Source organism: Camarhynchus parvulus, chromosome 3, assembly GCF_901933205.1.
Source record: "Camarhynchus parvulus chromosome 3, STF_HiC, whole genome shotgun sequence".
NCBI classification, from domain to species: Eukaryota; Metazoa; Chordata; class Aves; order Passeriformes; family Thraupidae; genus Camarhynchus; species Camarhynchus parvulus.
Genome location: NC_044573.1, coordinates 4,332,466 through 4,355,102, shown reverse-complemented (window position 1 = coordinate 4,355,102; position 22,637 = coordinate 4,332,466). Strand labels below are relative to the sequence as shown.

Below are 22,637 nucleotides of genomic sequence, written 5' to 3'. Positions count from 1 at the left end.
TAAAGAACATCCAGTTTTGTGATTAATTAAGATTCACAGCTCTGTATCAAGTTATTTGAAGCCTTAATATGCTGTGATGAGCTGTACTTCTCCCCCCCATTTCTCCTGTGCAGCTCTGGAGCACTGAGGAGTCTCCTCTTTAGCTCTGACAGTGGGTTTCTGTTCAGTGTAAGTTAGCTTAATTGCTCATTTCCTCTCCCACTTTGGCACTCCATATCCCATTAGAGGCTTTTCTGTGATCTACAAATAGCAATACCCTTTAATGGTGTAATTAGAAGGCTGCTCTTGGTACTGGAAGTTCCTTTTTAGTGATGCTAATACATCCTTCTCCTTTGCCTCTGAAAAATCAGATTGCAGCAAAGGACCAGGGTTGTGTACAGAGTTGTGACAGTCCCTACATTAAAATTCATATGGAATGTGCTGGGTTGGGGGCAGCATTCCCATCTGCACCCAGCTGAACAGATAGATAGGGATAATTAGAATGGAGACAATATTTCCCAAACTCTCCCAGCACTATGCTGTGTGTTCATGGTTCTCTGGTGATGTGGCCCCCAGGAGCTGGGGCCTCAGGAAATGCAGTGTGTGCAACCTTGGCTCCCTGCTCCATCCTGCCTGAGCCATGGCCCCTGGAGCTCCCTTTGGGGAACATGTGCAATGGAGAAGGAGGCATTGCTTGACCTTCCCGTTGCTAAAAATCCCTCTTCCAGGCAGCAGAGGGACCTGGGAGCTGATGTTCTGAAAGGAGACACTAGATAATTGGAGATAGAAAATGAGTGGTTGATGCTGCCAGCAGATGAGAAATCCTGAGTGCTTATTAATCAGGATAATTGCCCTAACGGGCTGTGAGTGCTCCTGAGGAGGTACCATTTGGTTGCTCTTTGCTTTGCAGGAGGGAATGCAGCTCATTGCAGAGAAACCAGAGACTGAGGCTGTGGTGAAGGAGAAGCTGACAGGTCTCCATCAAATGTGGGATGAGCTTGAATCCACCACCCAGACCAAGGCTCAGCGTCTCTTCGATGCAAACAAGGCAGAGCTTTTTACCCAGAGCTGTGCAGACCTGGACAAGTGGCTGAATGGTTTGGAGAGCCAAATCCAGTCGGATGACTATGGAAAAGATCTCACCAGTGTCAACATCCTGTTGAAGAAGCAGCAGGTAAACAGAGCATGGGGTGCAGCAGGCAGGCAGCAGATACCTGCACTAAAAGGAATGGGCAGGCTTTCAGTTTAGAAAAGAAAGAACTGCTTTTCTTTCTTCCTATTCTTTCATGTATCTTTAAGAAGAACAAGAAATTAGTCCAGCAACAAATAGTTATTAACAATAGATAGAGTTATGGACAATAGTTATTAACATGGTAAATCCTCACTGACCACCATCTATTCTCCCTTCTCAGGAAGCTGTTGATAGGCCCTAACTGTATGAACAGCTTTCATCCTGGTTTTCAGGCCCCTTTTTCCATATTTCTGTTTAGATGCTGGAGAATCAAATGGATGTCCGTAAGAAGGAGATAGAGGAACTGCAAAGCCAGGCAAGGGCTTTGAGCCAAGAGGGCAAGAGCACAGATGAAGTTGATGGCAAACGCCTTACTGTAGAAAAGAAATTCTTGGAGCTGCTGGAGCCTTTGAATGAGAGAAAGGCCAACCTGCTGGCCTCCAAAGAGATCCACCAGTTCAACAGGGATGTGGAAGATGAAATTGTGAGTATCAAAGAAATCCTGTTCCCCAGCCAGCAGGAAAATGTTGGAATACTGCTGCTTTCTGTAGCTCGTGTGTACCAGCCTCTCTCTGCTGTCCCAAGTGTATCTGGGGTTGCTTGAAATTCTGTGTACTCTCTCTTTCAGTTGTGGGTAGGAGAGAGGATGCCCATAGCTACATCTACTGATCATGGACACAACCTCCAGACTGTGCAGCTACTAATAAAGAAAAATCAGGTAAGTAGGTGCTGTTAGAGCTCCATACCTGCTATTTCTCCTTAGTGCTGACTAATTTGGCAAGAAAATGTTTGGGGTAAAACAATGGGTGCTGTGGCATGACCACAGGGGGTGGCACAGCCCCAAGTTGCCCACATGTGCTGATGGTGCGTGTTTTGCTGCCCTTTTGGAGTTAAGACCCCTGGCTTGTATTTTCTTTTCATTTGTGCATTGTCTCATCAGTCAATTTTCTCCCATGTAGACCCTTCAGAAAGAAATCCAGGGTCACCAGCCTCGTATCGATGACATTTTTGAGAGGAGTCAGAACATCATCACAGAGAGCAGCCCCAACGCTGAAGTCATCCAGCAGAGACTTGCAGACTTGAAGCAGCTGTGGAACCTCCTCATCGAGGAGACGGAGAAGCGCCACAAGCGCCTGGAGGAGTCTCACAGGGCTCAGCAATATTACTTCGATGCAGCCGAGGCTGAGGCCTGGATGAGTGAGCAGGAGCTCTACATGATGTCAGAAGAGAAAGCCAAGGTGAGCAGCTCCACAGTGACACTACTTTGGCCTTAATTGCTTTGCTGGAGCGAGGCAGGTGACATAATTTGGTGTGGCGCTATGGAATGGTGACATAAACAAGTGTAACTTCCTGGTGAAGCCTCAGGTGATGGTGGCTTCTACCTGTTCTGACATCTTTGATAGTGTGCAGGATAAGCTGTGCTGTATGGAACCAGGGAAGCGTCCTGACACTGCAGAGGGCAGCTCTGTGCCTGCCTTCACTGCAAGGCCAGGATTGCCAGTGTGGTGCAGTTTGCTGTTAGTTTTGAGTGACAGCACAATGCACCTGGCTGTGAAACAAGGCCTGGTGGTCAGTCAGCTACCATTGTCACCAGCCTTGACTCCCAGTGAGCATCAGCTTTGACTCCCAGCTTCACACCATAACAAAGAGAGTGTAAACTCCTCTTTTCCAAGGCGGTGTTAGTGCTGGAGCTTGTTTGTTATCAATATAGATGCACCATGTTTCCTGCCCTGGTAAAATAAAGCTCAGCTTTATATCAGGAGAACACATTCCACAGGTATTCAGTCTCCCATTAAAAATGGCTTGTTTTCTTTTTATCTATTGCAAATAGCTCACAATGCAGAATATTGTATTGAAAAGATTTATTGACAATATCAGTTAACACTGAGAGTAGGAGGCTGGTTTTCTTAGCTATAACAGTGCATAAAAAGTTTCAATTGGAACTTCTCCAGACACTTTGATGGAGAACCCATTGACATGGACTGTATAGGATTTCATTTCTTTGCTGCATGCTGTGGTTGAGATGCCTGACAAGTGGTGTGTCTTAATCTGTTCCATGTTTCTGAACCCTGCACCAGTGTTGTGGAAACACATAAAAAGCTTCATAGAAAAGGAAACTCAACATGCTCAATGCCCAGCTGATGTAATTTTGTTCTGCACCCCAGAGGGATTGATGCATTCTCTCTTTCACTCACTATCCTGCTTTCTGCGGGTACTATTTGCTGTGACATCAATTGTACTATACCATTGGTAGAAGGACTTGTCTTCAAGCTGTACTTGGGAGCAGCTCCTTGTAATTCTTCCTGTCATTTTCTGTCACCCTTACAGGATGAACAGAGTGCAGTGTCCATGCTGAAGAAACACCAGATTTTGGAACAAGCTGTAGAAGATTATGCTGAAACTGTGCACCAGCTTTCAAAGACCAGCAGAACTTTGGTGGCAGATAATCACCCAGAAAGGTATTAACTGCCATTTTTAATTGGATCATGAGTTCTTTTAGCAATTCAGTTCCTTTGGGTGGTTCTGACAAAAGACCACCACAGAGAGTAAGTAGCTCAGAGGCTTTTACAGAGGAAGGGGAGTTTAGCCTCAGTCAATTCAAGGTGTCAGTTAGACCACCCTGATTTGGCCAGAGACAGGGTCAGCATGTGCAGCTGCTGATTTCTGGTGGTTCTGGACACCTGGAGTACCTGTCCCCTGTGCAGGCTGCAGTGTCAGGTTTTGGCAGCACTGCTGAACATCACAGAGGCAGAGCAGTTCTCAGGCCAAGGTCCAAATCTGCTCTTCCAACCAGCTCTAATGTCCAGCAGAGAAGGTCACTGTCACTAATCCTTCTGCAGTGCTCCCCAAGATCTGCCTCTTCTCTTTGAGATTCCAGAAAAATCAGAGCCTGGAATCAGATGCTTTAAACATGGGCACATTAACATCTTACTTTTGGTAAATTTATCTCACTTTTCATAAATTGCTTTCCCTCAGGGAGAACTCAGGAAGCTTAAGAACCATTTTGCTGTAAGAGCTGCAGCTCAGCAGATTGAATTCTCCACTGGCTTCAGCTCCAAAGTTGATTCCATTCTGAGGCTGATGTATTTAACTGCTCAGCCTGCACAGGCTGGAAGGTGGCACTGGCCTAGGCCAGACACTCTCTGCCTCCGGTGGAAGGTTGTTATTTAACTCTAAAGCACTCTCTTGTGGTCATGACTGCTTTTGATGAGAGCAGATTTCCTGGCTGAGCTGTCTGAGTACTGGAATAACATCATCAGCTTTACAAGGCAGATGGAAGGCACTTTGACAGCACTGTATGGCTCAGACAAAATAGAGGCAAAAGATACAGCAACTAGAAATATTCATCCCTTCTGCAAATGCTGAGCTTTAAGAGGTAAGAAACCCATGAGTGCTGCTGAACTCTGAAGCAGAGTTTAACTGAGAAGGAACTGCTCCCTGCCTCAGCAGCTCAGATCCTGCCTGTAGCTTTGGGAGAAGACTCTGGTGTGCTCTATGTCCAGACAAATGGAGAGCTGGTCCCAGCTCCCCTCTCTAAAGCCAGGGGTTTACAGTGCAGGACAGACAAGCTTCTCAGCTATTGCTGTCACCTCTACTAGCAGAGGATTGGTCCAACACATCCAAGTCAAGCTCCTGCCTGCAGCAGACGTGCATTCTGTGGATTAAATACCCCGAGGGACTTTCATTCCTTGCAGTTTCCCCACTGGGTGTTGCTTGCAAAGGCAATGCAGACTCAGTGCTGTTTGCTTTTCCAGCGAGCGCATCAGCATGCGCCAGTCCAAGGTGGACAAGCTCTACGCGGGCCTGAAGGACCTGGCCGAGGAGAGGAGGGGCAAGCTGGACGAGAGGCACCGGCTGTTCCAGCTCAACCGCGAGGTGGATGACCTGGAGCAGTGGATTGCCGAGAGGGAGGTGGTGGCAGGGTCCCACGAGCTGGGCCAGGACTACGAACACGTCACGGTGAGTCCTTGGAGGGCCTCTCTGGTGCTGCTCACAGGGCGTGGCTTGGCTCTCTCAGCTCTCTGTGTAGCCACAGTGCTGCATGAGGCTCTTCCTGTGCCTTGCAGATGCTGCAGGAGCGGTTCCGGGAGTTCGCCCGGGACACCGGGAACATCGGGCAGGAGCGGGTGGACACCGTCAACCACATGGCCGATGAGCTCATCAACTCCGGCCACTCGGACGCCGCCACCATCGCCGAGTGGAAGGACGGACTCAACGAGGCCTGGGCGGATCTCCTGGAGCTCATCGACACGAGAACACAAATCCTTGCAGCCTCTTATGAACTGCACAAATTTTATCACGATGCCAAGGAGATCTTAGGACGTATCCAAGACAAACATAAGAAACTGCCCGAGGAGCTCGGTAGAGACCAAAACACAGTGGAAACACTACAGAGAATGCACACGACGTTTGAGCACGATATCCAGGCCCTGGGCACGCAGGTGTGTGGCAGGTGAACTGTGGGTGTGGGAACCTGAGCTGCAGAGTTTGCTGCTGCCCTTGGCCCCGCTGTGGCTGGGAGACAGAGTGCTGCCAGCTGCTTCCCACGTGTGGTGCTGTGGGAATCACCTCACCTGCATCCTTTCCTTATCTGTCTGGCTGCTGCTCTGTCATTGCATTCAGCTGATTATCTAAAGTAGCAATCTGTAAGTACACAGGCTTCTGAACATGTTGGCAGTTGTTGGATGTTATTCCATTTCCTGTCCTTAGTTGAAGAAGAAATGAGAAAGGCAGAGAGCTTCTGTATTGATTTAAAGTACAAAATAGGAAGGAATGTATAAGCCTGGTTGGCTTTTTGAGGTTTGGTTTTATTTTGGTTGGTCAGTTTAGGTTTTTTTTTGTTTTTAAAAGCACCGAAAAGCCCCAGTCAAACCCTTTGTGTCAGGCACTGTTTATTTTTCCTTTCTGAGAGGCAAAGATTTACACAGAGGCTTTCTGTCTTGGTTATCAACCTGGGCATTCTGAATTAAATATGGCCTTTCTTGGTGTGTCCTGAGAGCAAAAGAGATTCAAAATCCACAGTTCAGGCTAAGATTTTTAAAAGCATCCAAACCTGATCTAATTCTGAATCTTTTGAAGCTAAGGTGTGCCAAGTAGAAGGTGGCAGCTGCTCATACAGCACAGGGGGGATTCTAAATCAAAATACAACATTCAGCTGCCACAAGGAGAATTTGGGAAGGGAACAAGTTGCTTAAGGGATGGAGGAATTACAACTGACTGTATTTATCCTAGTAGGTCAGGAAAGAGCTTTTATGGCCCAGCTGCCAGCCAATTCTCTGTTATGTTGCAATTTACACTAAAACAAAGGAGATAGAGCAAGCATTTGATTTTCTAGGTGTTTTACTTAGAAAAACTGTAGATTTTATACAGAAAATAGGAGACATTCACAAAGCATCAGTTCCAGTCTCTCAAAAAGGTTATTATAATCAAGACCTAAGTGAAGGAATATGTAATCACAGCACAGAGCTGTGGGGAAGGCACTTAGGATAATTTCTGGGTGAAACAGCCAGAGCACCGAGGTGGATCATTTTGAGAGAGGCATGGTCTTGGTGCCTGTAGGTAGAAGGCTGTTGATTTGATGTTAAAAAAATTAATTACTAAACAAAAGCTAATGGAATGTTTTCTGGCTTGCAAAATATGGAAAACAGTCAGGAATTAGCATTTGCCATCCCAAGACAGTGTTTGAAAGGAAAAGATTTCTAATAGTAGAAGGTTCTTAACATTTCCACATTTTCTTCTCTTTGAAGTCATTATCTGCATTTTTGAAAATTAACCTCTGCCAGCTGCAGTAGTGTTTTGGACACTGAGTTCCCAGGTGTTTTTGTCCCTTGTATGAGAGGAAGGGAATTTGATGACGAAAATGGTCCCCATTTGCCCTGACATGTAACAGACATTTGATTTCGGCACTGTGTCTCACAGCGAGTTCAGGCAGTGGCAAATCTTTGCTATTTTGGGGGTCCCGTGGCCCTACAATGTTCTCTGAGGGATAATACTGGCTCACTAACAGCACAGACCTTTCTAGTATGAACAGACCGAATCCACTTTGGTGGATTTCTAAAGCAGTGACTTTAGAAAGCCCCTCAGGTGATGAATTAGCAGATAAGTGTCCCTGGAGCTGTGACTCAGGAGTCACAAACCCACCGATGGCTCTGTCTCTCCCACCCTGCTGCAGGTGCGACAGCTGCAGGAGGATGCAGCGCGCCTCCAGGCTGCCTACGCCGGGGACAAGGCTGATGACATCCAGAAGAGGGAAAACGAGGTCCTGGAGGCATGGAAGGCACTGCTGGATGCCTGTGAGGGCCGCAGGGTGAGGCTGGTGGACACAGGAGACAAATTCCGCTTCTTCAGCATGGTTCGGGACCTCATGCTCTGGATGGAAGACGTTATCCGGCAGATAGAAGCCCAGGAAAAGCCAAGGTAAGGCAAGGCATCCTTCTCCATCCAAAGATAAGGCTGCAGGTCACCTGAGGAACATCTGTATCACTGAGAGTGGCTTTCAGAGCCTGCTGCTGCAGCAACTTGCTCATGTGGGTGGGTGGCTGCTGGAATAATTGCCATGGAAAATTGTACCCAGAGAAACTTGGTCTCACACCGGGGTTATTTGATCTCTGATGCAGGTCAGAATGGTGCTGTTCCTTGGGAAAGGCTTCCTGAACTACAAAGACAATCTAGGAATCAATTTTTTTCCATATGGAGTTGTGGGTCAGTTTGGAAATGTAGCAGCTGTTGAATCCAAAATCTGTGTTTCTGTTCATTTTAGGGATGTCTCATCTGTGGAACTGCTCATGAACAATCACCAGGGGATCAAAGCAGAAATTGATGCCCGAAATGACAGCTTCACTACGTGCATTGAGCTTGGCAAGTCTCTGCTGGCCAGGAAACACTATGCATCTGAGGAGGTACCGTGCTCCCTGCATACAGCCATGGGCTCCTGGGGCTGCGTGACAAGGGAGAAACCTGCCCTGTGTCACCCACAGAGGAGTAATGACAAGTGTCACCTTAGGGACAATGCACTTATGTGCTGTTGGGAAATCAGGGTATAACTTCACTCTGGCAATTCATGGTGGGTAACAGAGGTGACACCGAGATTTAAAGTGTCATTTTCAGCCCAAAAAATGCAGAGAAGTTGCTGCATTCCATTCTGCAGAGAGTGGCTCTGGGATGAAAAGGTGTCTTCCTTGAGCAAGGGCAGAGGCAGCTGTGAGACAGCCTGAACTTCCTGCAGGGAGATGGAATGCTGTGGAGAGGCCTGCTAGGGGAATGAGCAGGAGAATGTTTGTTGTGCAGGGACTAAATTCAAGGAGTATTAAGAGAACCATATCCAACTGCTGAAAGCCTTGATTTATTTTCTGAGGTGTCTAGGCCACAGGATAGAGGCTCAGCCCTTGCTTCTCCTGCCTCCCTTTGGGGAAGGGAAGGTAATCAAACTTTGTGAGGCACTTCCCTCTCAGGAAGGGGAGAGCTTCTGCAACAGTCCTGAGCAGCATTATTATTATTATTCTTTTGCATTATTCACTGGAAAAGGGCAGAAGATTCAGTGCCTGATTGCACTATTTACATTTGTTTGCCCATTACACCCTTTTATCAAATACTCTGTGTGCTGTAGCTTTTAACAGACACTGAATGCTTATGCAAATGTGATATTTTAATGGAAATGTCACATTTATTTATACTTGGAAGAGAAAAACAGCTGTTGTTTGCATGGTGAAGTCACTTCCTGAGGAATTTGTGCAGTGTCTGTCAGTGCAGGGTTGGGGGGAACTGCTGCCTGGTGCTTGTGTAACAGCCCTGCTCTCTGCTCTCCATCCAGATCAAGGAAAAGCTCCTGCAGCTGACAGAAAAGAGAAAAGAAATGATTGACAAATGGGAAGACAGATGGGAGTGGCTGAGACTGAGTAAGGACACCCTCGGATTTCTTTTGGGCTGGGCTATATCTAACTTTCTTCATTGTGCCTTTCTGAGCATTGAAAAAAACCTGCAGCTCCTCACTTTTCTGTTACAGTGCTTGGAAGTGTGTTTGTGCTGGAATAGCTGCAAGGTTCACACCTGTTTGTTGTTAAACAATGAATTTGAAACCAAGAAACCCCCACCAAAGGTCTTGCTCTGTATGATCAAATTTGGAGCTCAGTGCAGTAGCTCTACTGTATTGCAGGTGTCACATTCCAATTTCTATGCTGAAATTAGTAGGTTACACCAGATTAGAACAAAAAACCACACTAAATTTGCAAATGCAAAGCCAATAGGAGAAATGTCTGTCTTTTCAGTGACCAATTTCACTGAACTTAGCTAAGGGGAGCACTTAGCCAATTGCACGTACTTTGTTCCTGGAGCTGGGTTTAGATAAATCCCAAAGTTGCCATGGTGCTCTTCTTTGTGACATTAATGGCTCTGTCACCTGTGCCCTCTCTGCTCAGTTTTGGAGGTGCACCAGTTCTCCAGAGATGCAAGTGTGGCTGAGGCCTGGCTGCTGGGACAGGAGCCCTACCTGTCCAGCCGTGAGATAGGGCAGAGCGTGGATGAGGTGGAGAAGTTGATCAAGCGGCACGAAGCGTTTGAGAAATCCGCGGCTACCTGGGATGAGAGGTTTGCAGCGCTGGAGAGACTGACCACGGTGAGTGTCTGAACCTCCCTGGCCGTTCCTGCTGCTTTGGGACAGCTCCCAGCATCACCAACTGGATCTCCATTTCTTGGTTGTTTGTTGATTGGCCTCAGCCAGCCACACAGAGCCTGAAGTTTCCTATTTCCAGCCATACTAAAAACCTTCTTTGGTTAATTGGAACTCAACAACCTCCAAGGAAAAAGCTTAAATGATAAATGACCTTGAGTCAGCAGGAGCTGTCTCAGACCTGGGAGTGATGACCCAGACGGAAATTTCAGAGTTAAACAGTTTGCTCCAGCCCTCTGCTGTACTGGCTGGCCAATTATTTTTGGTTAAAGATACCAGTGGTGGGCAGGGGGCAGTGACAGTGATGTTTGTTGCGTTGTGACTGCTCCAGTGCAGGGCTGTATTGTCCTCTAGGAAGACACAATGAGAAAAAGAAACCCCAAACTCCAATTTGAACACAACTGCAGTGTCAGTCATTAATGCTTGGAGAGCATTTTACCATATTTGGAGAACAATTTGGCTTTAGACACTACAGTTGAAGTGGCCTGGGTTTTCACACACACTGAGTGTCACAGCTGCAGGCAAAAGGAACTGGAGTTTCTCAGCATCTTCACAAATCAGACTGGTTCTATGGAGATGGGTAATTTCAGGGATTCCGACAGGAAACATTATATTTCTGTGTTTGGTGAGCAGACAAGAAGGATGTCACTTTTGGATATTTTAATAACTTGGGCTGTTTTCTTGTTTATCTGGGTGTTGTTCTAATAGAATGAGTTGGAAAGTGGACATGGCCACTGGAGAGCTGCTGTCAGAGGGTCTGATGCTGATGCCCTCCCTGACAAATTCAGTGCCACAAATGCTTTTAAAGCCTGATGCCTTCCAGTTTTATTCCTGTTCACTTTAATTTCAGTAATGATCCAGAAAAACATACAGAGTTGTTGCTAGTTTCTAGAACCCCACAAAAAATGAGCAGTGTTTTTAAATAACAAAATGTTTCCTCTCCCAGCTGGAACTGCTGGAGGTGCGTCGGCAGCAAGAGGAGGAGGAGCGGAAGAGGCAGCCGCCCACTCCAGAGCTCAAGGTTGCAGAGGATGGAGACTCCCAGCAGCAATGGTGAGCTGGACTCTGCACTTCCCTTGGGGAATCCTTGGGCTGAAAATGTGCTGTAAAAGGAGAGGAGGTTGTATGGGTTTGTAACCTGACACTTGTTAGAAGACTTGGTGGTTTATGGGGTCAGGACCTCTCCCAAACCCCTGAATTCTGTGCCAAGTTCCCATTTTCCAGTTGTCCAGCTGAAGCATCCCTTGCCCAGAAGTGGGAATGCTGCTTTTGTTCCCTGGGCTATGAATTGCAGTTTCTGAACCAACTTGGGTTTTTTCTTTGATGAGCATCATTTATAGATTTTAAGCCATTTTTAAAATTACTTATGTGATAGGAGGAGTTTTATTTGTAAGGTAACTATCACTAAAATCTGATTAAATCTCACTTCACATTGGATTTATTCAGTTGGGCCTGAGGATTTTAGGAACATACTTGGATTTCTTAAATTAATATTCTGTAAGAAAATCTCATTTTGTTGAACAAGGTGGGTGACTTCCAAGAACCTTATACAATTTCTTTTCTTTTTCCTCTCTCCAACAGGGATGGGACAAAAGGAGAACAAGTTTCCCAAAACGGTTTGCCCTCAGACCAGGAATCTCCACGGGTTAGTTACCGCTCCCAAACCTACCAAAACTACAAAAACTTTATTAGCAGACGGACAGCCAATGACCGCTCGTGGTCTGGACTGTGAGCCACAGAATCACTTGCAGCAACAGAAACCTTTTTTCAGTATGGTTTACTGGTACTGGTTTAATCTTTTGGCTTCAGATTTCCCTGCTGCTTTTCTCTTCCTTCCCATCAGTTGACTTTTATTTAATTAGCAGCCCCTTGGACATATATTTGCTTCACTTTAATCTTTGTTTATTTGAATCTCCCCACTGACACTCAGTTGCTTTAAGGTGACACATTTATTTCATGTTATTTACTGTGAGTTTCTCATGTTGCTAATAGCATTAAGATTTTCCAGCGAAAGCCTCCTTTATATGAGTAATTGAGATGTAATGAGATTACATCCTAATGAAGAAGAGCACTAGGACCTGACAGGTATGACGCATCGAGTTATACTAACAGGTCTCAGCACGGCAACTTTATTAAATCAGCTGCATTAGCAAGAGTTATGTACCAGGCCAAAGATAATCCAGATGAGTGAGCTGGGCAGGAAGGGTTGGGAGCGGGGGGAGTGTGACTGTGGACAAATAAAAGCCTTAAGGTTAGTTTGTATAACATTCCATGCAGAATGGACTCATTGACTGCAGAGACAAATAAACGTGAAATAAACCATTCAAAACCAGTATCTAGATTTATCTGGGAGTTTAGTCCTCATGCAGGGTTGTGATCTGGCTGTGTTGGGGCCCCATTTGGCCTCAGTCCTGTCCAGATGGCACCACAGCAATTTTATTTCTGGGCACCAGAGAGGCAGGGGTGTAAATGCGAGTAGGGTGTAACCTCTTGGGAAGAGGATGTGATGCTTTCCTTTACAAACTAAATAAAATACACTGTCTAAGATCCCAGCTCTTTATTTTACATAGGTGCAGGCTGAATGCTCCATGCCTTACTTGCTCCTTCTTGGCAGGGGTGTCCCAGTGGAGTCAGGATGCATGCCAAGAATCCTCACGTGCAGCCATGACAATGCCAGTAAATGTCCCTGGAGTTCAAGCAACACAGGAGCTGGATCTGGCTCCCCTCCCCACCCCCTTCCTGCAGAGCCTCCTTGTTTCAGCTTTGAGTGAAAGGACACTTCTCTTTGTTGCTGAGCCTGGCTCTCTGGGGTCACATTCAGTGCAGGAAAGGCTCCTGGCAGGCTGGGATCTGTGCATATCAGGGCTCTTACAGTGCTGCAGAGCAAACATGAGTCCCAGCCCAGGGCTCTGGCAGGAAATGCCTTTCAGAACAAGTTTGGCTTTAAGAAGCCCATTCTAGTTAGATCTGAGTCTGCACACAGACTCTGCCAATGCTCCCCAGTACACAGCAGTTCCACCTTTCTCTTTCTGGAAGTAAAACTTTTTGATTCTTCTTTAGCATTCAGTCCTGAAGTGAACTGTTGTACATTCTAATGTTTATAAATTCTCTACAGCTGTGGCAGGGAATGTGAGGTGATCTTCAAGCACATCCCAGATAATCATCTTGTTGGTTAGCACAGCCTTATGCATCACCTGTTTGCTTCTTTTGAAATTTTATTTTATTGCCATGCTACATGATGCATTTCCATGTTCATCTTTGCCATCTGCACTTCAGTCTTCCATGAGAACTTCCAGGCTCAGTTTGTTGAGTCCTGTGTTGCAATACCTTGGATGTACAGAGTACAGAGCTGTGTCAGTGAGGCACGAGATGTGCTGCTGTTGGTCAGAATTTTGGTTTCTGACAACTGGCTGAGCAGTGCAGCTGGATTGTTCTGTGCGGGCTGAGCTTGTGAACTGAGAACAGTGATTGAAAGGATGTGCTTCAGTAACTGTACTTTTGTCTTTCCACTTCATGATGCATGTTTTGGTTTTTTGTTTGTTTTTTTTTTTCTTTTGTCAGGATAACAACATATAGCTTCTTAATGCTTTTTAAAATTCCATATGAATTTATGGGGATGCTCTGGTGGCTGCCCTATGCCTCCACAAAGTGTGTCAGTTCCCAGGGCAGGATAGCTGTAGCTTCAGACTCCACCATCTACAGAGCCTTCACACGTATTTTCGTGAAAAAAACAGTCTGTAGAAGAAATTTATAGAGATAGATTTTTTTAATTTGTATTAGTACACTCATATAAAAATTCCACTTTTATGACAATGAAGAAAAAGTAAGTCATTAATTAAGGTCATCATTTCAGGCACTAGAAGAGTAGGATTTCACCTATTTATTGCAGCCTGTGGGTCTGGCTAAAGGCATTAGGAAGGTCCTTTTGGCAGAACAGCCTAGAGGTTGGCATCTCTTTGCATCTGAAGCAGGCAAATCATCTGGTTCTTCAGCTGTGGGGCAGAGCCTTGAGTCCATGAACTGAGCAGATGTTGCTTCAAGCACTGCAAAATCCAAAGGGGCACCTGTGTCATTGTCACCACCTGTCTTGTTGCATGTCCCAGTCCTGCTTTAAAGATTTCCAGAGTAGCCTGTAGCCACTAAAGCACTTCCAACTAACCCCTCAGGCCCCACTGAGAGAACTGTATCATGTACACCAGACCTGCTGTGTTGTCACAGGAGTTTGCTGTTGCTGTTTGTCCTCCGTGGCGTTGTCTCCGCATGCCCCACGCATGTTTCCATTGAAGTGTGTTCAGCTCCTGTTTTCTCTCCGTTTTCATGACACATCCTTTGCAGAGCTGTTCATGATTTATTTTGCTTGTTTTCTGTTAATTGTAGATAACACGTGAAAGGAAATAAAACCTGAAAGAGCATCAGAAAAGCTTTTCATAGCCCTTTTACAACTGGTAGAATTTGACGTAGAAGGTGCAGGTCTAATGATGTAATTAAAGTTGGCAGTTACTTTTCAAAGCCACAGGGTAGCAGCACTGAATTCCGTATTATTTCCCATAAAATATGTTGAGCAGCTGTGCAGTGGCTGCTGATTTGAAACTGGTTTGGTTTACCTCAGATTAGGGGTTCTAGGTATCCCCAAAGCAGTCCTGTTTTCACATCTGGCTGGTACTGCTCCAGCAAATGCGCTGCTTTCTGTGTCAGTGCAGGGGCAGGTACTTCTGGGGAGTTTATTTAAGTTGTGGAGATGAGTTCCTGTGGGCTGTGTGATTCCTCAGTGCTGGTAAGAGGTGTCAGGTCCCTCAGACAGGGCTCCAGCCAGCAGCAAAGCAGAGTTTGAGGTTCAGGAGCTGTCACTGGACAGAAAGGCGTGCAAATGGCTCTCCTTGTTCTTGAAGGACTCTGTTGGCCGTGGGTGGTTGACATGGGTGATGAATGGTGACTCAGGGTTGTTCATTCCACTACCTGTGTTCTGGCTGTGTTTGGATAAACTTCAGCCTCATCTATTTGCCCTCTCTCCCACTTTAATGCAACATTTGTGTTATGCTTTGAGATTTGGGTACAAGTGGTGAGGGTTGATGGCTTAGATTGATCCTAATTGTGAAGGGGCAGTATAAGGCTATGTGTGTTTAGGGACAGGGTAAACCAGATCTGACTGAAGTGCAATGTGAGCTGCGATTCTCTCCCTGTTTAAGGCCATAGTGTCTGTACTCTGGAGGTTTAGGTTGCTAAAGGCAGTTAACCAATCCTTCCCATGGTCAGAGCAAGCTGACACTCAGATCTTTATAGGCCAATGGTGAGGTACAAGGTGTGAGGTACAATAATGGATACTGGGCAGGTATAAGAAGTTCTAGCAAATGGTGGCAAAATTGAGTTTGTTGCATAATAATTTGGCTGCTTTTGATTTGTCCAGGCCATGTGCAGAAGTAGGAATGTCTAATTATTGTGCCATTCACAAAAACCTGCTTGTCTGCATAAAACCAGTCCAGAATGTTTGTAATCTACTAGAGCATTAGCAGCACTGAGCTTTAGTAACTTGGCTAATAATAATACTACACACTGGTTGTGTAACTCCTGAGCTGCTACCAACGGCTCTACACGTCAAAGTAATGGTACAAGAAAACAAAAAAAAAAACTGGGACCAAGCTGCATTTCAAAAGCTTATAGCCATTAGGATTCCAATTTAAATGATTTTTGGATGAATGGCTCCTGAAGACGTCGCCAGCTTGACCAGTGAGAGCTGCTGGAAACACGGCTGCTCTCTAGGCTATCGATCCCAGTGCGCCAGGCAACGCGACCAACAAAGCAAGTGATGGGCAAGGCCTTGGTTCTGTCTTTGTTTGGGGGTAAATAGCTGTGTGATGCTGTGTGACTGTGGTGGTTTTCAGTTCCTTTAACCAAAATCCAATCCACCTAATAACGCCAGTCTGAACCAGACCTCGATCAATTGACACGTGACCTCATTCCCCTTGTCTTTACGATCCAATATCCTAACTGGGATGGTGGAGATGCATGGTGTAATCTTTCTAATTTCTGCATGTTTTGATTTTGTTGTGTCACTAGGGGAACGGGGAAAGCGGGAAAGGAGCTTTTACAGAAACACATCAGTTGCACACATTTTTGTAAATGCTCCTGGGCGATTGTGACATCTTTCTCTGCTGATTCATAGTTAATACCTTTTATGGACCTTTAATGCCCCAGTAATGCCATAAATGTACTTAAGGTGGCTGATGTGTATAACTTCTACCGTTCCTCTAGGTTTGCAGAAAGTGTGATTGTTACTGTTCCAAATATTTGAATACTTAGCAACAGAATTAAATCCTCTCATTCTAGGAATAACAATATATAAAAGAATTGACCAGCAGAGCAAAGCACAGTAAAATTCACACTGATGTTCAGCTGCTTTTATTTTCCCGTCTCTCCACCTATAAAATGGGTACTAATCCATTCCTACCTTCTAATTTCCTTGGCCTCCTGTGTCTCCATGGAGTGCGAGAAAGAACTTACTGGCCTGTGTCATTGTCCAGGCAAAGTTTATACACAGCCACGTTGTGCAGGGAGGCAGATTAACTGCAGAACGCCTCAGTGCTGGGGGCTTCTGGCTGAACGTGTTCTCCACTGTTCCTAGGTGGCAGAAAGTGCAGAAACCAACGAAATGGTCAATGGAGCTGCAGAACAGAGGACGAGTTCCAAAGAGTCCAGTCCCATTCCTTCCCCCACGTCAGACCGCAAAGCCAAGAGCGGCGTTCAGGCCCAGACTGCTGCAACCCTCCCGGCCAAAACGCAGGAGATCCCCTCGGCCCAGATGGAGGGCTTCTTACACCGCAAGCACGAGTGGGAGACACACAGCAAGAAAGCCTCCAGCAGGTACAGTGCCCCATGTGAAACACAGGCAGGGCAGCCCAGGGCTCTGCCCAAGGTGGCACACAGCCATCTCCAGGCTTCTCTCAGCTCCCAGACACCTCCCAGGCTCCTGTTGCTGTAGGGCTGAACACTGCACATGGGGAACTGCAGTCTGAAGGTATTTGGTACAAAAGGCAGCGTTAGCCACATTTGTCAGGTGGAAAACTGAGGCAGAGAGATACCACGACTTTCCCACTGCACATGATGGATTTGTGGCAGTAGTGGGATTTGATTCCAGATCTCTCAAGTTGTACGTTACCACAAGAAAAGAAAACCACGTAGGTGTAAGTCTAGAAATGTTCATATTCTTCTGACATTTTCTATTTGCACATTACCACTTTCCACCTACTCTGTAATCTGTTCAGTGGGAACAGAGGACTATTGGTGCACCATAGTCAGTTCCACTCCCAAGGAATGTCCTGTAGGTCTCAAACAGGCAAACTTTGAGATTTGTCTGTGCTGAAAAAGCTGATGGGGGTCCTTTGTGAACTGAGAGAGCTCTTGAAACCAGATTTATGACTTGGCTGACAAGGGAAATGTTCACAGCAAGTGCTGAGCTGCAGCAACATCTGTGGGATTTGGTAGGAGCCAAAGCACTTGGCAGAGCTGAGGTCTCAAGTGAGTACAGCAGTACCAGGATTTTTGTGCCACTGGAGTTGTTCACACTGGACAACACCTTTGAGGCAGTGACAGCCATCTGTACCAGTGTCTGGGTATTCTTATTTCCAGTAATTGTTAATTGTCACAGTTCTATTAGAGAATGAGGTGGATGATGCCACTAAGAGTATTTGTGTCAATCAAGGATTTCACACACAGCCCGTTCCATTCCATTCATCATTTTGCAGCACAGTGAGAATTCCTTCTACAACAGAGCAGTGCCATTAAAAGGTCAATCATTTTCTGTCTCAAGAATGCAAAGTACCCAGTCTGCCAAACAGTCCTCCCACTGTGAGGACAGGCTGATGTGCTGTCACAGGGAGATCTGGGAATCTTAATTCCATTTGGCTTTTGTCTTGAAGCTGTGCTTCCATGAAAGAATTCCTTGTCTGCAGTTCCTGGGACAGCATAGGCTGTATTCACATCCTCACACAACCAATCTCCATTAATTTACAGAAGTAATGACATTTGGTTACTCCAGTTCTGCAGGTAAGAGCATTGGATTTATAACTGCTCTTGTTTCCTATGTCTCAAAGGTCATGGCATAACGTGTACTGTGTCATAAACAACCAAGAGATGGGCTTCTACAAGGACTCAAAAGCTGCTGCTTCTGGCATCCCTTACCACAACGAGATCCCCGTCAGCTTGAAGGACGCAGTCTGCGAAGTCGCGGTCGATTACAAAAAGAAGAAGCATGTGTTCAAGCTCAGGTAAGCCTGGGACAGTGCTCTGCCCTTGGGGAAAGCCATGGTGGGTGTGTACACTGGGAAACCCAGCCCAGGAGCTGACCATGAATGTTAACTGCAGCCCCTGCTTTTCTGAGCAAGCTCCCTCTATCCCTGAGCTGTGTCTGTTCATCAGAGCGAGCAAGCACAGGACAGTGCTGCAGTACTCAGAGCACTTTGCAATATAAAAGTTGCAGTAATCAGAGCACTTTCATCTGGGACAAGACCAGATGTGTGTGCCTGCAGGTGGGGACCTGCATTTCACAGTGCTGGGTTTTTCAGCTGCTCCCTCTGGAACTGGTGGAGAGCAGTGATCATGGTTCTGCTCTTTTCCAAATCAAGTCTCTTGTTTAATTTCTTCAGTATGAATTTAGGAGATTACTGAACACATCTCACATATTCAGGTCTGGAACATATAGTTACAGACCATTTCACTCAAATGTGTGAAAGACTTGTTGCTCAAAGTTTAAAAAAAAGGCTTTTCCTTGGGAAACTCTTTGGTTTACTGAACAATCTTCTAGTGCCAACAGTTAAAAAATATTTATCATTACACAGCTGTGAGGTAATCCTGTCAAAGAAGACTTACTTTATGAACTAATTGGGTCATGTATTCCATCCCAGGTGTTTTGGGGTTTTTTGGCAGAGCAGGGGTGGTGGTCGTGTAATTTTATATTGGTACAGAAATCCTATAAAGATCAGAGAATCCCTATCTGGGGAAAATTTGCTTTACAGAAAATATATGTGGAAATATATAGCAAATATTTAGGGAAATGTACCTTTCTTGAAGACAGGCCTGCAGCTATGTGATTCATCCTTTGGACTATTTTAAACCTCTCTGAATCGCTAATGCAAGTATATCCTGTTCCAAATCCAAACTTAGGCAGAAAAACCAACTGCCCTTTTTTCCCAGTGCTCCATCAGCTGCATCGGGCCCCTCGGTTACTTGCATGTAGATATTTCCTTTACTCAAGCACTGTTATTTTACTATTTAATCCTTAATTTCATTTCATAAAGAGTTGTTAAAATGCTTGCTTTTTGTTGGGAAAGATGGGGAAACCTGCAGAAGAGTTCTTGCTGCCCCTGCCTTCTGCTTGTTGTGGTGATATTCAGTTGTTTTTTCATTTCTATGTATCATCACATACATTGTTAAATGTATCCCATTTAAACCACCTGAGTAAAATCAGCACAGGAATCACACAGAAGGGAGACTCTGGCCTTCACTGTGAGGAGAGGCAGCTGCTCATCACTAACACTCAGAGCAGGACCTTGAGGCAGCACCACCACAGCTACAAGAGCAGAACAAATGCACAATTTTGCAGGATTTCACAGGAGCCATGAAAACTCTGGGTGCTGCCTGTGACATTTTTCTTTTGAAAGTATTGAGTCAACTTTGATAATGTGTTTTGCAAAGGAGAAAAGATGTAAGAGCAAATACTGAGCCAGCAGCCACATGGGAACAGGAGCACCACCCTGAGCCCCCTGAGCCCAGAGCTACTACGTGCATGGCTGCAAGTTGTTGGAGACATTTGGCACGTGCAGTCCTGTGTGCCTTGGGCTGCTCATGTGCTGGAGCCAAACAAGCAGGAGTTGAAGCACTGTTATTACTCCTGGGCTAAATTTGTGATGGTGTTTTCTTTCCAGATTGACCGATGGCAACGAGTACCTCTTCCAAGCCAAAGACGATGTAAGTGTGTTTTTCTTAGTTTGTTACTGTGCTCTCTGTGCTGCTGTGCCATGGGGAGAAGCAGCTGCTAAGAGCTGCTGTGCTCTGTGTGTGTGGGTGATGCACAGGCCCAGGGCTGCTCAGGTCCAGCCTCTGGGAGGTGTCTCTGGAGGTGCACAGCCAGAGGGGATGAGCTGGGGCTGGTTTTCCTTGCATTTCCACCCGTGTCCGTGGACTGTTGTGGGAGTCAGAGGGGTGTGCTGGTTGTAACAGTTCTGTGCCTTTGGGGCTTCTTGAAGGAGGAGATGAACACGTGGATTCAGGCCATCACATCAGCGATCTCTTCAGACAAAATCGAAGTGTCCCCGACCACCCAGAGCACTCCAGCCTCCAGCCGTGCCCAGACCCTGCCTGCCAGTGTCACAATAACCAGCGAGTCCAGCCCTGGCAAGCGGGAGAAAGACAAAGAGAAAGACAAAGAGAAAAGATTCAGCCTTTTTGGTAAAAAGAAGTGAATTCCATCTCCACACACTGCACTTCTCTGACCGTTCCAGTGGAATTCCAGCATGCGAGCTCAGAACCAATACGTTACTCTCTGTGCCTCATGTTCCTCAATGTGATTGACATTTTTTTATTTATAGAGCGTTTTAAAATAAAAAAAGCCAACAAAAAAAAAAAGAATCTAAAGTTACAAACGTATGAGGTGCATTGGGCAGCTTCTGTAGGAGAGGGAGGACCAGGTTTTGGGGGTTTGTTTTTGTTTGGTTGTTTTTTTTTTTTTGGTTTTGTTTTTTTTTTTAATGAAGTTAATGTAGATTAGATCTTAATATTTAAACTGTTCCTCAATTTTGTGAGGCTGTCTTGGAAAATAACCCACTCCTAGTGCTATTGGTATGCAAGGCAGCGGTGCTTTCGAATCTACTGTGCACACGAGAAACCAATGTACAAATTCTCAAAGGCATTCACTTCCAGTTAAGGTTGTTATGCTGAGTCCTGGCTAGTAGAGCCTTCCCCAGCGATTCTAACAGGAATTCAAATGGTAGTGTGTTCTCTTTGCTGTAACAGAGTGCAGGTTGACTCACAGCCCAAGGTTTGTTTAACACCACCCGAAGCGTCCCCGCATCGAGTACGACAGATAAGAATGTTGGTGTTCAAGATGGATTAACAGGCTGGTACAGTTTTAAATAAGCTGTAATTTCAAATTTCTTTTTTTTTTTTTTTTTGCCGAAATACATTATATTGTATGTTTCAGATAATTCTAGTACAAAGTATAATAAGACTAGATGTATAATAAACCCTTTAAAATCATCAATAAGTGTAAAAGTGGAACTGAAGCATTTACTGGAAAAGTAATGTTACTCAAATGGTTACTTGCTTGTCAGCTGCAGCACTGTGTGTTATAATTTTGCTACATTACCTTGCTCTTTGATACATAGTGTGCATTTCTGTCACTGTAACTATTGTAATGAAAAATTTTCATCTTACTGCACAATCAAAAATTACATTTAATAGGAATGAACTTTCAATGACTGGGCCTGTAGTCAAGAGTAGTACTGGAACTGGCTTTCAGTTGTATCGAACTGTACCTCTAGACTTTTACCCTATCTGTTAAATATATGCGATGTCATTAAATGCTTTTAAAACTAAATATGCTGGGTAAGTTTCTTATTTCATTTCTGACAATGTTAAATCATAATTTTGAAAGAGGATCAAAAATAAAGTTATTTTAAAATGTCATCTCTCCTGTGCACTGAAACTGATGTCTTCAAATGTAATTCCATTCTTTTGTGTGAAAGTTCATTCTGAAATAGTTGTTTTCTCTCTTCCCACTTTTCTTTCCCTTCACTTCCCACCTGCCCTCCCTTTTACCCTGCCTCCCAAATTAAGTGCCAAAAATAAAGAGAAAAGGAATTAAATTAATATTTTGGAAAATATTCTGATATAGATACTTTTTGTGGGAAGTGAAACCGGCAGAGTGGATGGGAGTAAGCACATCAGAGGCTGGGCAATGGAGTTCCCTGAACATTTACCCGATGGAGGTAAAGCTCCATGTCCCAGCTGGCAGCAAAAGGACATCATTTTGAGTAAGCACCAGTCTCCAACTTCCTACCTACCTTTTGCTCAGGTGCTTACATCCCTTCCTTACCTTGGATGCCACCTAGGGATCCATCTAATAGGAATAGCTCTAAGAAGCTCCAATATGTTTAAAGTCAATGAAATGTAAGGGGCTTGGGTTTTAATGTATTGTGATTGCTAAAATCCACTCAAATATTAATTTTGGTAGAAAGCAGATAAACTGCAAACTCACGTGTTTCCAAGTGACACTTTCCTGAACATGTGACCAAAACAGTGTCTTAAATTATTTTCATGGAGTGTACAGTGTTCTCTGGGTTTTTCTTGTTTTCCAAAGTTTTTGGTTATTAAACAATGGAGTATTCATGTACACAAGTTTTTACTCTGTAATCTATGTTGCTCAGTCTAATTATTAGTAAAATGTAGGCTAACACTGCTAGTATTGTAAATACATTAGATTTAGACAATGTAAAATCTAAGACATTAGAAAAAGTTGAAGTTTAGCCTTATTAGAGACTATGAAACAATTTTCTGAGTTGATTAATGCACAGAGATGTTGATGCCTTACATATGTGTCACTTCAACTGAGCTGGTGCAGTGAGCAGTCAGGCAGATGGATCTCGACAGCCTGGGGTGTGTGGTTCTGTAGTGATTTGGTTGAACATTGCCTTTAGAGTTGTTTTCTTGTTTGTCTCACTCCTTACTGGAAGTTGTTCCCAAGAATAACTTGAATAAAAATCCTTTCTGCTT

At 45.0% G+C, this 22,637-nt stretch overlaps 1 protein-coding gene across 9 annotated transcripts in view; it reads left to right on the top strand.

The window, feature by feature from the left end:
* SPTBN1 (spectrin beta, non-erythrocytic 1) overlaps positions 1-21,551 on the top strand; it is a 116,255-nt gene extending 94,704 nt beyond the window's left edge. For 5 of the 9 annotated variants that reach the window (XM_030945445.1, XM_030945448.1, XM_030945447.1 and 2 more), the window contains exons 20-36: positions 890-1,153; positions 1,470-1,694; positions 1,839-1,928; positions 2,170-2,448; positions 3,539-3,669; positions 4,966-5,170; positions 5,278-5,652; positions 7,383-7,627; positions 7,971-8,109; positions 9,021-9,105; positions 9,625-9,821; positions 10,822-10,928; positions 11,457-11,520; positions 16,495-16,733; positions 17,963-18,136; positions 19,793-19,835; positions 20,114-20,329. In XM_030945445.1, the coding sequence (XP_030801305.1) occupies positions 890-1,153; positions 1,470-1,694; positions 1,839-1,928; positions 2,170-2,448; positions 3,539-3,669; positions 4,966-5,170; positions 5,278-5,652; positions 7,383-7,627; positions 7,971-8,109; positions 9,021-9,105; positions 9,625-9,821; positions 10,822-10,928; positions 11,457-11,520; positions 16,495-16,733; positions 17,963-18,136; positions 19,793-19,835; positions 20,114-20,329 (3,078 nt within the window). Of the gene's footprint in view, positions 1-889; positions 1,154-1,469; positions 1,695-1,838; positions 1,929-2,169; positions 2,449-3,538; positions 3,670-4,965; positions 5,171-5,277; positions 5,653-7,382; positions 7,628-7,970; positions 8,110-9,020; positions 9,106-9,624; positions 9,822-10,821; positions 10,929-11,456; positions 12,193-16,494; positions 16,734-17,962; positions 18,137-19,792; positions 19,836-20,113 lie in introns of those variants that run through there. The other 4 variants (XM_030945450.1, XM_030945453.1, XM_030945452.1 and 1 more) reach the window with 3 other exon arrangements.
* The last annotated feature ends 1,086 nt before the right edge of the window (positions 21,552-22,637 follow it).